Source organism: Oryza sativa, chromosome 8 (assembly GCF_034140825.1).
Source record: "Oryza sativa Japonica Group chromosome 8, ASM3414082v1".
NCBI classification, from domain to species: domain Eukaryota; kingdom Viridiplantae; phylum Streptophyta; class Magnoliopsida; order Poales; family Poaceae; genus Oryza; species Oryza sativa.
In genome coordinates this window covers 14060302-14073331 of record NC_089042.1, presented here as the reverse complement: position 1 = coordinate 14073331, position 13030 = coordinate 14060302, and the positions used below count along the sequence as shown (strand labels likewise).

The 13030-nt window shown below is 44.2% G+C and overlaps 1 protein-coding gene across 1 annotated transcript; it reads right to left on the bottom strand.

The window, feature by feature from the left end:
- Positions 1–10130: 10130 nt before the first annotated feature.
- On the bottom strand, positions 10131–12188 carry LOC107282040 (uncharacterized). The gene is made up of 3 exons (XM_026020054.2): positions 11101–12188; positions 10660–11013; positions 10131–10579 (listed from the first exon to the last, which is right to left on the bottom strand). The coding sequence occupies exons 1-3, from the start codon at positions 11589–11591 to the stop codon at positions 10288–10290; spliced, it is 1137 nt and encodes a 378-aa protein (XP_025875839.1). The 5' UTR covers positions 11592–12188; the 3' UTR covers positions 10131–10287.
- Positions 12189–13030: the final 842 nt, after the last annotated feature.

Sequence of the window (13030 nt, the reverse complement as noted above, 5' to 3'; positions counted from 1 at the left end):
CTGTCACGCCCAGAAATTCACAAACCAGAATTTCTAAGCTGAATGTGCATTAAACCCCTGTCCAGGACCAGCCAGGGTACACAAACGACAATTGTTGACATACAGATCCACGTCTTACAAAAATAAAAGATTACAAATGCAGCGGAAAAAGATAAAAGCGAGCTAAGCCTGAAGGCTTGACTCCTGCAGCGGGCGACTCCATTCCACAGGCATCCTTGACGGCAGCGACGAAACCAACCTCTTCGAGACATCTTCAACTGAGAAGGACTTCAACTCTGGTGTGGGGGAAAAGAGAGCAAGACTGAGTACTACCCACTGTACTCAGCAAGTCATACCGGAAGAGGAGGTATGATGCAAGATATATCCAAGGGAGGCTAAAGATTCTTTTGCATAAAGCCGGCATTTCAAAGCAGTAGTTGAAAGCAGTAAAACAGTAGTAGTAATTAATCCATATTAACCAATCACTGTCCAACGTTACACCACGTTGCAACAGGCCCAAACCACCACCTGAACTAACCAGTTCCAAAAGCTAACTAGGGTGAAACTAATCACGGTGAATCTGGTCGACCGCCCATAACCGCGGGCACGGCTATTCGAATAGCTTTACTCTGATCAGAGGTGTACAACTGTACCCACAAGACACAGCCCCACGACACGTTCCCGTGCGCCGACATGCCACCACGACATACCGAAAAGAGGCCGTGACAGGACCCTTCGCATAACCCTCTCTAACCGATCGCACCACACCTTAGGGTTCGCCCCCGTCCCCAGCAGGCAACGGGCAGCCCCCCTTTCGTGCCGCGGTGAATCCGGAAGCCGATCAACCGGACACCCCGGCCGACCCAACTCCATCACGCCCACCCTCGCCTGGGTACGTCGGCTAGAGGAAAGCTACACTACAAGCCCAGCCGTTGCCCACGCTGGCTTGTGGTAAGTACGATAAGTTCTTCCAGGGCATCCCGCGAACCGGTCCTTAATCGCCATGGGCACGACTAGCAAAACCATGCACCCACAGCCCACCGTGTAGTGTATTTTAATTAACCAACACCAAAGCGGTGGCACTAATCCAAAGCTATTGCTAATAAACAAAGTCTATGCTTTAATGTGATCCCCTTTTGTGCACTAGTTGAACTAAGCAAGGCTAAGCATCTCCTAAACCAACATCTAGTCATTTTAATACCCACGTTATCAATGGCATAAGGTAAGCAACATAAAGCTGAGTAATAGGACCCATCCCACATGATATTGTAAAACAATGCAATATTTAATAGAAATGCAGGATATTTGTAAATTGGGTACAATATGATCAATTGCAATGTATGACTTGCCTTGCTCTCGCACTGATGAGACCACAGCAACGTCTTCGAGAAACCGCGAATCGACGAAACGGCCGAAATCTACGCGACAAACAAAGCACACAAGCAAAACATGCTATAAGACTACTGAAACAGAGAACAAAGCCATTTTTAATGGATTCTACACATTTTTATGAATTTACTGAGACTTGAATGGATTTAATCGGAGCTCGGATGAATTAGTTATGATTTTTAGAAGATTCTCTGTGTTTTTACTATTAAAGAAAAGCCTTAATCAATTTATTGCGCAATATTGCCCCAGGGCTGACGTCAGCAAGGGGTGGGGCGGCGCCGACATGCGGGACCCACGGGTCAGTGACTCAAAGAGAGAGAGGGGCGGCTGGCAAGCGGGCCCCACCGAGCGGCGGCTCAAGAGAGAGAGGGAGGGACGCCGGCACGTGGGCCCCACTGGCAGTGGCACAAGGCGGGAGGGGCGCGGCTGGTGGCTCGGCTCGGCTTCAAAGCCGGCAGGCCAAGCATGGCGAGCGACGGCGGCACGCGCGGTCGCCGGCGACGGCAACCGGCGGCGCGGACGGCGACGGCTGACGGCGCGAAAAGCGGCGGCGGCGGCCGAAGACGACGGTGCGCGCGCGGAGGACGGCGACGCACACGGGAGAGAGGGAAAGAGGGAGGAGGGGAAGTTTTTCACCGAGGTTGGCCGGCGCGAGTGGAGACAACGGCGAACGACGACGACGAGCGACGGGAGGACGACGGCGACGGGCGAACGATCTCCGGGACCTCCTAGGGAACAAAATGGGAAGGATTAGAGGGAGAGGGGTGGTCTACGGCGGGCGGAAACCATGGCCGAAGGCGGCGGCAATGGTGGTACTCACCGGCGCGCGGGGAGGAGCGGGCCCCGACGGTGGATTTGGCCGGGCGGATGGCGGACGCGACGGCTCACGGGATGGTGAACGCGGCGGCGTCGACGGTGAGGCTCGGCGCGGCGGCTAGCGACGGTTAGCGGCGGCCGGAGCGTGGCAGGAGGGCGGCGGCGATGGGTGTAGCGGCGCGGGAGTGATGGAGGGCACGGGAGAGAGCAGCGGAAAGAGGAAAAAGGTGGAGGGGAGTGCGGGGATGGTTTATATGGGCTCGGGAGGGGCGGACGAGGCCGGAAAGGTGGCCGATTTGGCCGGCGACGTGGGGGGAGTGGAGGAGGAGAGAGAGAGTGGGGGAAATTTCAAATCCCCCGCCGTTTGCGGGCGCGCGAGCTGGCGGGAGGTGCGGGGAAGGTGGGCGGCGACGAGGGCGTGCGGTACGGGCGGAGTGGGCGCGGGAAACGGGGAAACCGGCGGCATCGGTGGCGGTTTCGGCGGCGGCGGTGCCGTCAGCTGGAGGAGGAAGAAGGGGCCGACAGGTGGGCCCCACCTGTCGGTGACCCGGAGAGAGGAGGGAGGGAGTGGGCCGGCTTGGGCCGGCCCAGCCGAGGGAAGGTCGGCGCGGGAGGTGAAGCGGGCCGGCGCTGGAGGGAATGGGCCGGACCCAAGAAAGAGGAAAAAGGAGGGAAAAGAAAAGATAAAAGGAAAAAGGATTTTCCCAGGGATTTAATATTGCACTTTGCTCATTTTAATTGGTTAAAATTATTTCCAAGGCTCTGAAAATTCCACTAAAAATCCTGTTAGCATATTTTGACATGTAGAATCCAAGAAAAATTCCACATGCCGATTCCGATTATTATTTGCATTTATTAAATTAGGGATTCAGCTCTAGGTTAAATTAAACAATTTCTTCGGATGATTTATTTTATGAATTTAGAGCAAGGGAGGGGAACTTCAGGGCGTGACATATACTATCCAACATGGTATTAGAGCGGGCGATCTAGTCGCCTCTTTCTCACGCTTCCGCTCGTCGCCCCCGGGAGGGTTTCAATCTCCCGGGGGTGGCCGCCGTTTTTTTTTCGTCGTTTTGCTTCGCCGTTGAGGGATCGATCTCGATCTACTCATGCGCCCGTTCTTCGTCGAGTCCAGTCTCCGTCAAGCAGCAGCAACGTCTTCGGTAGTCTTCGCTGTCGGCAAACTCCGACTCCACGGCTGGCGCCGCTGGGCCGCTGGGCCGCCTCCTCCGAACCACGGCCGTCGACCAGGGGACGAGCTCCACGTGGCTGCGCCCACCGCCGCCGGCCTCGACAGGTCGCCGGTTCACCGTCGATGCCGCCTCCACCGGCCCTGCCACGGCTGCGCGTCGTCTGCACGCCGCCGCCACCGAGGGGATGGGCCTCTCCACCGGTCGACCTCGTCGCTGACCCACGGACGGCGTCGGCGCGCCAGGGGCCTCCGTCGATCTGCGAGCTGCAGCCGGCCGGACTCGTCCCGGCCGCCTCCCTTGCACCGCCGGCCTCTCTGTGGTTGCCGCCGACCCAAGACCAACGCCCCTGCCGCTACCTCTACATGGCTACCGACGTCGCCGTCTAGGCCGTTGGTCCCGCTACTTCTCCTTCTTCTTCGTCCAACATGGTTCATCGCCAGCGTCGTCGTATCTTCCTCGACTACACTTCGCTCTTCTCCGGCAACTGCGTGTTGCTCCGGCAATTCTCCCTCTACGCCGTTCTCGCGCCACAACTATCCCGGAAGCCTTCTCTGCTAGTCTTCTCCGACATTGGTGTATGATTCATGGTGATCCCCTACCTCGCCCGCGCGGTATTAGCAACACCGGCGCGCGCGTTTGTCCCGTGTTGTCCCGGGGTCTGGCAAACCCTGTGTGACGTCTCGTCCTTCACGGTTCGACTACATCGGCTCTTCGGCGTCATCTACCCCAACGACTGCCGCGATCGCGTCACCGTCATCGTCATGCGTGTTCTCGCGCACCTTGGTCCACGACGCCCTCCCATGCGTCCACGACCACTCTATGGCACCCCATGCGCGTGCTGCGGCCCGGCTACCTTCCCAACTTCGACTACATCGACCACGGCTACTCTACGCACGGCTTCATCGACCACGGCTCTCGGCTCCTTCGCTCTAGCTACATCGACTATGGCACAAAGGGCTATCATCCGTATTGAGCACTTTTGCCGGTTTCTTCTCCAGTCCAAGTGTCCGCGCTGCTCACGCTTGAACTGCGGGGGGATGTTAGAGTATATGGTAGTTAGAGTCATATTAGGATAGGATTGGTTTGTTTGGATTCCTTCCATATCTGTAATCCTTCCTTATCTCCTCCCCATATACTCCTGTATATATCGGCCCCCCGAGGCTCAATACAATGTGATCCACGTTACGCGGTATTCCTCTCCTATACTATCCAACACCTTTGAATCACAGGAATGAAAAACAGAGGAATAGGAAAAACATAGGATTCTGACAGGAATGCAAGTGTAAAACAGAGGATTGCAAAACGCAGAAAAAACATAGGAATGACTGTTTGATTGGGCCGCAGGAAAAACACAGGAACTCGAGGAGAGATAAAGACTTAAAGGATTCTTTCCATGAGGTAGAGGTTCTACCTCATGTTAAATTTCCTCCAAAACTTGCATAGGAAAAGACAATCCATAGGAATTTCATAGGATTCTATAGGATCCATTCCTTTGATTCAAAGGGCTATATAGGAAAAAATCATATAGGAATGAAATCCTCTAAAATTCCTATGAATATTCTTTGAATCAAAGGGGGTAAAATTAATTGTTCCAAAAGATGATATTAGCACACAATAGTCTTCACCTGGTGACCCTGCCAATCTTCTTTTATTTTTATGAGTTTCTTCTACTACCTCCGTCACAAAATAAGTATCGTCGTTGGTATCCGTGTCCAACGTTTAACCGTCTGTCTTATTTAACAAAATATGAAAAATTTTAAAAAAATAGTCAAACATAAAGTATTATTCATATTTTATCATCTAATAACTATAAAAAATAGTAATCATAATTTTTTTTCAAATAAGACGAACGGTTAAACATTGGACATGAATAGTGTAAAAACTACCCTTATTTTAGGATGGAGAGAGTATTATTTAAAAAACGTGCCTTTCTTCCTTTACCGGACAGTACATATTTCAGAGAGCTGGTGTAGACTACAGACAGACACCATAGTTAGTCCTATCTTATTGAACGTGTCGTCTTCGTCAGAAATTCGAAATATAGATAGAGCCAAGAGTTTGGCAGGTCAGAACCCAAAAAAAAAAAATCGAAAACCGTTACGACAAGAAAAGGAAAGGTACCAATGCAACGACCATTTATTCTCAGCGACAGCAATATAGCGAAGAAAAAAGAAACAAGATTTTTTAAATATGGATGACACCCAAAACCATCCTAAAGCCCCAAATTAGCGATTAGATTAGGACACTCATCATCGATCACAGGTGGCGCAACCCTGCTCTGCTGTCACCAATGGCTTGACGCCTACGCACGACCTACCGCCCCGCCGCAGAAGATCCCGCCGCATAAATCCAGCGCGGGAATGCCTCCAGGAGAAACGACGTCTCACCGGCCGCCCTCGATCTCGGGCCGTCGAGCGCCGATCGCGCGGTGCGGATTCGCTCGGCACGCTCTCCTCTGGGTGCCAGCGGGGAGATGGCTGTCGGTGGAGGGAGCCTTTCCTCTCCTTTCCTTTCCTTTCCTTTGGTTTCGCGTGGAGCGGAGCAGAGATGCAACGGGGGTGGTGACGTGGTGTACCGATGCGGAGGCGTGCACGGTGAAATCCGCTCTTGTTTCGTTTACCTCTCTCGCATCACACGGGCACGGCCGCACGGCTCGGCGTATGGGAAGTGCACGGGGACCACCGTGACGCGGCCCCACGCAGACTTGCTTCCTGCTTCCTACTTCCCACCGAGTTTAGTCGACCCTGCTCTTCCGGAAAAATATCGGTAATGCCACTGTATGGTTATAGCAGTATACGCACCGGAACGGGAGACACCACCTGAGTCACCTGACTACCTGAGGGCTACGCTTACGTGTGGATAAGACAAAGAGCATCTCTAGCAAAAACATCTAAACTAAGTCCCTAAATCACTATTAGGGTGAATGGAGAAAAATCGAGATCCAACAAGACCTCTATTAAAACCCCTAAAATACCTAAAATAGGAATGCACCTAAATCCCTCTCCCTAGCCCCCAATCTTGGGGGCTCGACACTAGCCCCATCTTTTTTTTTTACGCGGGTGAAAAATCCCTAGTGGGTGCTTCTCCTATTGTTCTCGCGTCATCACTATGCTACCACCACTTTTCTTCTTTGTTGCGCTGCCGGCCGTCGTCTAAACATCTAACCATTCATGTTTGTAGAGTATGTTATTTTTCAAATTATATAACGCTTGTGAACTTGCATATGTGTGTGATTGTGGAAATTTAATTTTATTATGCATTTTGCAATGTTGAAAAATTTTGAATTTAAATTTGATTTGTTGTCTTCAAAATTGTAAATTTGAATATGTTTATGTTTTAATTATTCTGTTGTTAAACTAGGTATAAATATAATGTGTATATTAAAATAGAAGAGAAAGAGAAATGGAGCCTGAGAAATGGTGGTTGCTATTGAAGTTTAAGTCATTTTTTTGGATCCTCGAAAGATGGGGCAACACCCATTAGACCTTTAGGGGCTTTGCAATAAGAACTATTGCTAGAGAAGCTCTAACGAGATAGCTCAGTCTCATTTTAGTATTCTTTACAAGGTTTGTTCTAAAATACATGACTGAGAGAACATATTAATTGAAAAAATGATTTTAATAAAAATATAAGTGTAAAATAAACGATTGTAAAATACGAGAAAAATATATAAGTGATTGTTTAAGTATATCACTAGAAAACACGAAAATTATAAGAGAGATAAAGACCGGAAAGAAAAGTTTTTTGGACATGTTAACTTTCGTCCAAAATTTTGTTATTTTGAGACATTCCATAGAAAGTTTATAGGATTGTTAAGAGTTCATCATTTTGTTTGAAATGACAAAGAAATCCTACAAATTTCAGAATTTTTTGTTTAAAAAAATGAGTAAATTACACTTTGGTCCACCTTTTATTACCCAAGTTTCACTTTGGACCACCCTTAAATCTATCTTTTCATTTGGACCGAATAAATTTATCATTGTTACGGTTTGGACTACCATGAACAATTTTTCTCGTCATGTCTAACTTCCCTTTCGGCAAACATATGAATCATACATAGAGGAGTTCATCCGTATACTAGAGTTGATGTGTTTAAGGTCGTTGATTGTACTTAAAAAAACCGTTCTTAGTGGTCTAAATCGCAACAATAGCAAATTTATCCGGTTCTTCAAGGGTAGTCAAAGTGAAACTTAGATAATAAAATATACCCCAAAGCATAATTCACTAAAAAAAAATCATAGAGGCCCCGAACATGGTGGTGGTGTGTGTTGTGGGGATGGTGATCAGGGCCTTGTTGAGTGTCGGGTAGTCGTACACATGAAAATGCGGTCAAGAGTGCCCTTCGCTGTGCTTGATTGGTGGGCATGCATGTGGCTTTTATTGACACTGCAAACGCCCGACAATAGTTGAAAGAGTCACTCAATATTATATTGTCCAAATAAACATGTATAAAATATATTGACAATTTTATTCTTGCCACTACTTTAATATCCAATATTGATTTGGTCTCTATTTTTGGGGGTTTCATTTTTACCCCTACTTTTTTTAAAACGAATCAATCTTTTGTCTATCCCTGTTTCGTTAACTCTCGCTAACGGTATTAAATGTGGGGTTAAAATAATTTGTCCCTGTTCCGTTAACTCTTGCTAACGGTATTAAATGTGGGGTAAAATAATATGTATACCCTATATTTTCCCATACTTTTGACATAATTAAAATACAAATCTATTGATACCATACTATAGCAGTAATTTAATTTGTCAATTTTTTTGTAAAAGTTGCCAAAATGCCTTATCTCAAAATAGGGTAAATATGCAAGTGGTGTACAAAAGTACCGGAAATATCAATATCTAAGGGTATACTTATCATTTTTACCTCACATTTAACACCGTTAGCAACAATTAATAGAACAGGGCCAAACGACTGATTTATTTCGAAAAAGTAGGGGCAAAAACAAAAATTCTAAAAAAAATGGGTAAAATCAATATTGGACATTGAAGTAGAAGTAAGAACGATATTGCCTCTAAAATCTATATAGATATTTTCAGTACACCCACGTTAGAAAAATAGAGGAATTTGTAGTATACCTAGATCGAAGAGAAGTCACATGGAAAAGTTTGGTAAAAATTTTTCTGCATGTTTAACTTAATTTGTTTGCAAGTATTTTGCCGCATTGCTATAACTCAAGCTTTGTTCTTTCCGTTACTTCAACACATTATTATCAAGAATTATTTGCTCCATACATCTAAAAGTATAATTTATATAAAAAAAAAACTCTCTTCTACTGCATTATATAGAGTCCTCATTCTAAGGTATTTGTTTTGTTTATTTATCAAAATATATTTAAACTATATCTATAATCATAATTCACTATAATAATTTGATCTATAATTTATTCCAAGTCGAGTCTTAGTGTGACATTCTGACCCAATTAAAATTTGACCTTTGTGACATATGAGAGCTGTCTTCACATATTTAGTACATCTTACTAGTTACCAAGATTGGAACAACTATAGCATATCATAGTTCTGTAGTAACATCCCATTAGACTGTTTGGGCAAAAGCCCTTTCGGCCAAAGTCAAAATTTGATGTAGCTTGGAGCAACCAAATTGGATGAACGATTAGTTACCATGCCACAACTATAGCATGTCATAGTTCTGTAGTAACATCCCATTAGACTGTTTGGGCAAAAGCCCTTTCGGCCAAAGTCAAAATTTGATGTAGCTTGGAGCAACCAAATTGGATGAAAATAGTGTGGCATCCTATCAATCGCCATAACATGAAAACAAATCTCATCACAAATCACTCCCATCTTCTAGCCATCATTGATGTGTTTACTCTATGTTGAGTAAATTTCATACATATATATATATATATATATATATATATATATATATATATATATTATAATCAAACTATCACATAATTACATATTTAACTTAACGTATCATAAAACTACATATTGAACACCAAATTTATCACAAAACTATATATTTTAGATGAAGTGTCACAAAACTACATATATGATAATTAACTAAATTATCACAAAACTACATGTTTAGAACCGGTTTAGCAAAAAAACAATAATATTTATAGCTCCAAACTAATAATGGTGTTAGGGATTTAAACTCTAAAACTTATAGTTTTATTATAACTTCAATATTAAATATGCATTTTTGGGATATTTAGACTAGTTTTGGGATAAATTTGATGCGAAATCTATAATTTTATGGTATAACACCTTAAATCTGTAGTTTTATGATAGTCTGGTTAAAATACCTCTAGTTTTATGAAATTTAATCTTCTATGTTTATACTCTTCTACACACGTCCCACGAGATTATGGTTCATTTGTCCTGTCGTCAAATTATTTGACTAACTCCTCCACTCGGTTCCTTTCTATTCCACAATTATTTTGAAATTATTTGACAAGCAAGACTCTACATCCCAATTCCTCCAAGGTGATGTCATAATTATGCATACAACTAGAGTGGTTTCAAACCGTAGATGGTAGAGAAGACTAGAGGCACAACATAACCCATCCGCTCCCATCACATATATATGGAGCTAGAGACAGGCATGGTGGCGTGGATCTGCGTTACCCCGATACGCTGATACGGATATGGATACGCGATACGGTGATACCGGGATACACCGTCTTCCTAAAAACATGGATACGGGGATACGCGAATATATACATATATACAATTTAAAAATACAAAAAAACTAAGTGTGAAATATGGACTTAAAAAATAGGAATCACAACACATGTGTTCTTCAAATAGATGGTAGATAAAATTGTTCACATAGTAGATAAATCAACAGTAGAGCATCACCACAGCGCTAAACTAATTAGAATTAATTAACTTGTCCATGACTTCAAATTCAACTCAATAACTAGATTGCAAGACTAGATAAATTGATTGTTGATTTCATCCATTGGAACCGAAGTGGATGAAGGCCCGTTATCGCCTTGTATGTCCAATGCACCAAGATCTTCCAGTAGTCTCTCAAGGTCAGGCTCATCAAGTGTCAGTTCAGCTTGTTGAAGAAAATCAGCACCACCATCAAACAACTCATATCTATCTCCTGCAACATCCCACATTATTGATGGGCCACTGTAGTATTCTTCAGATCTCCTAGAAAGAAGACGCATATTTTGGTGCACAAACACCAAATCCTCAGCACGTGCAGGCCTAAGACTAAAAAAAAAATGCAATTGTGTTAATTTCATGCATTACTAACATACAGGAAACTAAATAAGTAAGAGAAGGAACTAAACTTGTTTCTCATTGAACTATGGATGAAACCATAAGTGCTCCAGTTTCTTTCGGCACAAGAAGATGATGTTGGCTGTCCAAGTAATTTTAGTGCCAACTTTTTATGCTCAGGTGCAGAGTTACCATAGATTCCCCACCATTGCTTTGCATTCATATGGGCTCTATCCTCAATTGAGTCAAAGGAATTAAACCCACTGCCAAACAATGAGAAATCTGCAAATTGTTGTTTGATCTTTCTCAAGTCATCCCCAGAGAAATATCTTCTAAAACACTTATTTCTCATATCTGAAATCTCCTCATCCATATGAGGGGCTTGGCGGTTTGGAGCCTCCTCCAACCAAGTCTCATAGTAGTACCTACATGTTGTAAAAAAGATTATTGAGCTGCTAGCAACAATTATAAATTATGCACATAAAAATTGAAAAGAGGTAGAACATCATTACTTTGGGTTTAGTGAATGTGCTAAGCAATGCAAGGGGGTAGTACTTTTTGCCCATCGGAAGTGTAAGATCTCATTTACATGAAAGAAAAAAGAACATTGCTCATCTAGTTCTTTCCCTTCATGACGATAGATGATTTTTTTCACCTTATCTATCATGGAATCCCACATCTCATAGATCAAATGGAGGCATGGTTTGTCAGTGTCAGCAGCACGAATCATAGAGTAGATAGGCTCACAGAAATCAATGATATATTTCACTTTATCCCACCATAAATCATTTAAAATCTTCTCCTTGACATGTTGTGCTTGAACTTGATTGTCCTCCCTATAGGCATTCCATTTTTCACTAGCCACCATCAAGATTAAGTTCTCTTTGATAGCACGAAACATCTTAAGCATCACAATAGTAGATGCAAATCTAGTATCAGCAATGGCAAGAAATTTCAGCTTACTAAAATCATTGAACATGGAGAGCCTCATTGAGTGATTCATAATGAAATTCTTTATGGCAGATGCATCTGCAACCACTTCACTAATCCATTGGAATTCTAGAAAAGCATCCCCACTAGAGTTTTTGGCAGCACATATACTCTTCAAGGCTAAGTTCAAAGTATGGACAACACATGGTGTCTAGAAAATGTGGCTGTACTTTTGTTCAACCATCAATCCAGCAGCCCTACAATTAGATGCATTATCAGTAATAACTTGCACGACATTATTTGGGCCAACCTCTTCAATGATGGCAAACATTTTCTCAGCAATATATTCCTTCCTCTTGATTTCTCCTTCAGTATTGATTGCTTTTAAAAACATTGGTCCATCTTCTGTCACTGCAAGAAAATTCAAGATTGGTCGCCTTTGAGCATCAGACCATCCATCAGATACAATACTCACACCTTTAGTAGACCATGTTGACTTGAGAGCATTCAGCAAGCGCTCAACATTTGTCCTCTCTTGAACAAGAAGTGTTGTTCTTAATTTGTTGAAATTTGGAGGGGTATAACCACCAAGTTGGTTGTTGCAAGCAAACTGAAAAGCCTTCCTGAAATATGGATTTCTTGCAACATTGAAAGGAATACCTGCAAACCAAATGCACACATATAATTAGTTGCACGTCATAAACAAAACAAAATTGATAATGTTAGAACTGAAAAAAAAACATGCTATATTCTGACCTGATGTATAGAACATCCTCGCAATCAAAGCATCAAGCTTGGCACGAGCATCTAAATTGAAGCTTGACTCAATAGCTGAAACAGCCCTTCTCTTCCCCCTACTCACACTCTCTGTTGGTAGTGGGATGTCCTTAGGCAAATTCCTTGCAGAGATTGCTTCAGCTCTAGTCATTTCATCTTGAAGTTGCCCAAGTATATCTACTGTCACCTTTTTGCATGTAGCCACACCAATTGTTCCAATTTTCAAGAGATGTGCTTTAACTCTTGAGTAACTCCCATGGATAACTTGGTTACAAAACCTGCATCTGAACCTTGCATTCCCTCCTTCACCTTTCCCTGTCTTTTCCAGCAGCTCAACATACCTCCACAAGGGCTTCTTTTCATCATCATTGGGTGGAATCACACGAGCAGCATTCAAAATGCTCCTTGCATGCCCTCCCATTGTTGAACCACTCCCACTAGATGGTCTCGATGCATCAAAACCAGTATTACCACTAGGATTGCTAGCACTACCACTATCATTCGAGCTTCCACTTCTAAAATCCATTGAATCTACCAAAGATGACAGCAATTATACTAAGAAAAATTGAACCGGAACACTACGCACAGTGCAGATCAAACTTGGAGGGGATATTCACTTACCTAAGGATCCTCAGCGTCGTCAGAGGCCGGGATCGAAGGAAGCCAACACGGTGCTGGGTGCCGGTTGGAGGCTTGGAGCGGGCGGCGCGGCACCTTGTGGAGGAGGAGTCGCGG

Bases quoted from the DNA above. Each gene is read 5' to 3' on its own strand.
- LOC107282040 (XM_026020054.2), bottom strand. From the start codon at position 11,591: ATGAATCACTCAATGAGGCTCTCCATGTTCAATGATTTTAGTAAGCTG. The intron at 11,014-11,100 runs GTAATGATGTTC...TACAACATGTAG, and splicing joins GCACATTCACTAAACCCAAA to GTACTACTATGAGACTTGGT. The intron at 10,580-10,659 runs GTTTAGTTCCTT...TTTTTTTTTTAG, and splicing joins CATAGTTCAATGAGAAACAA to TCTTAGGCCTGCACGTGCTG.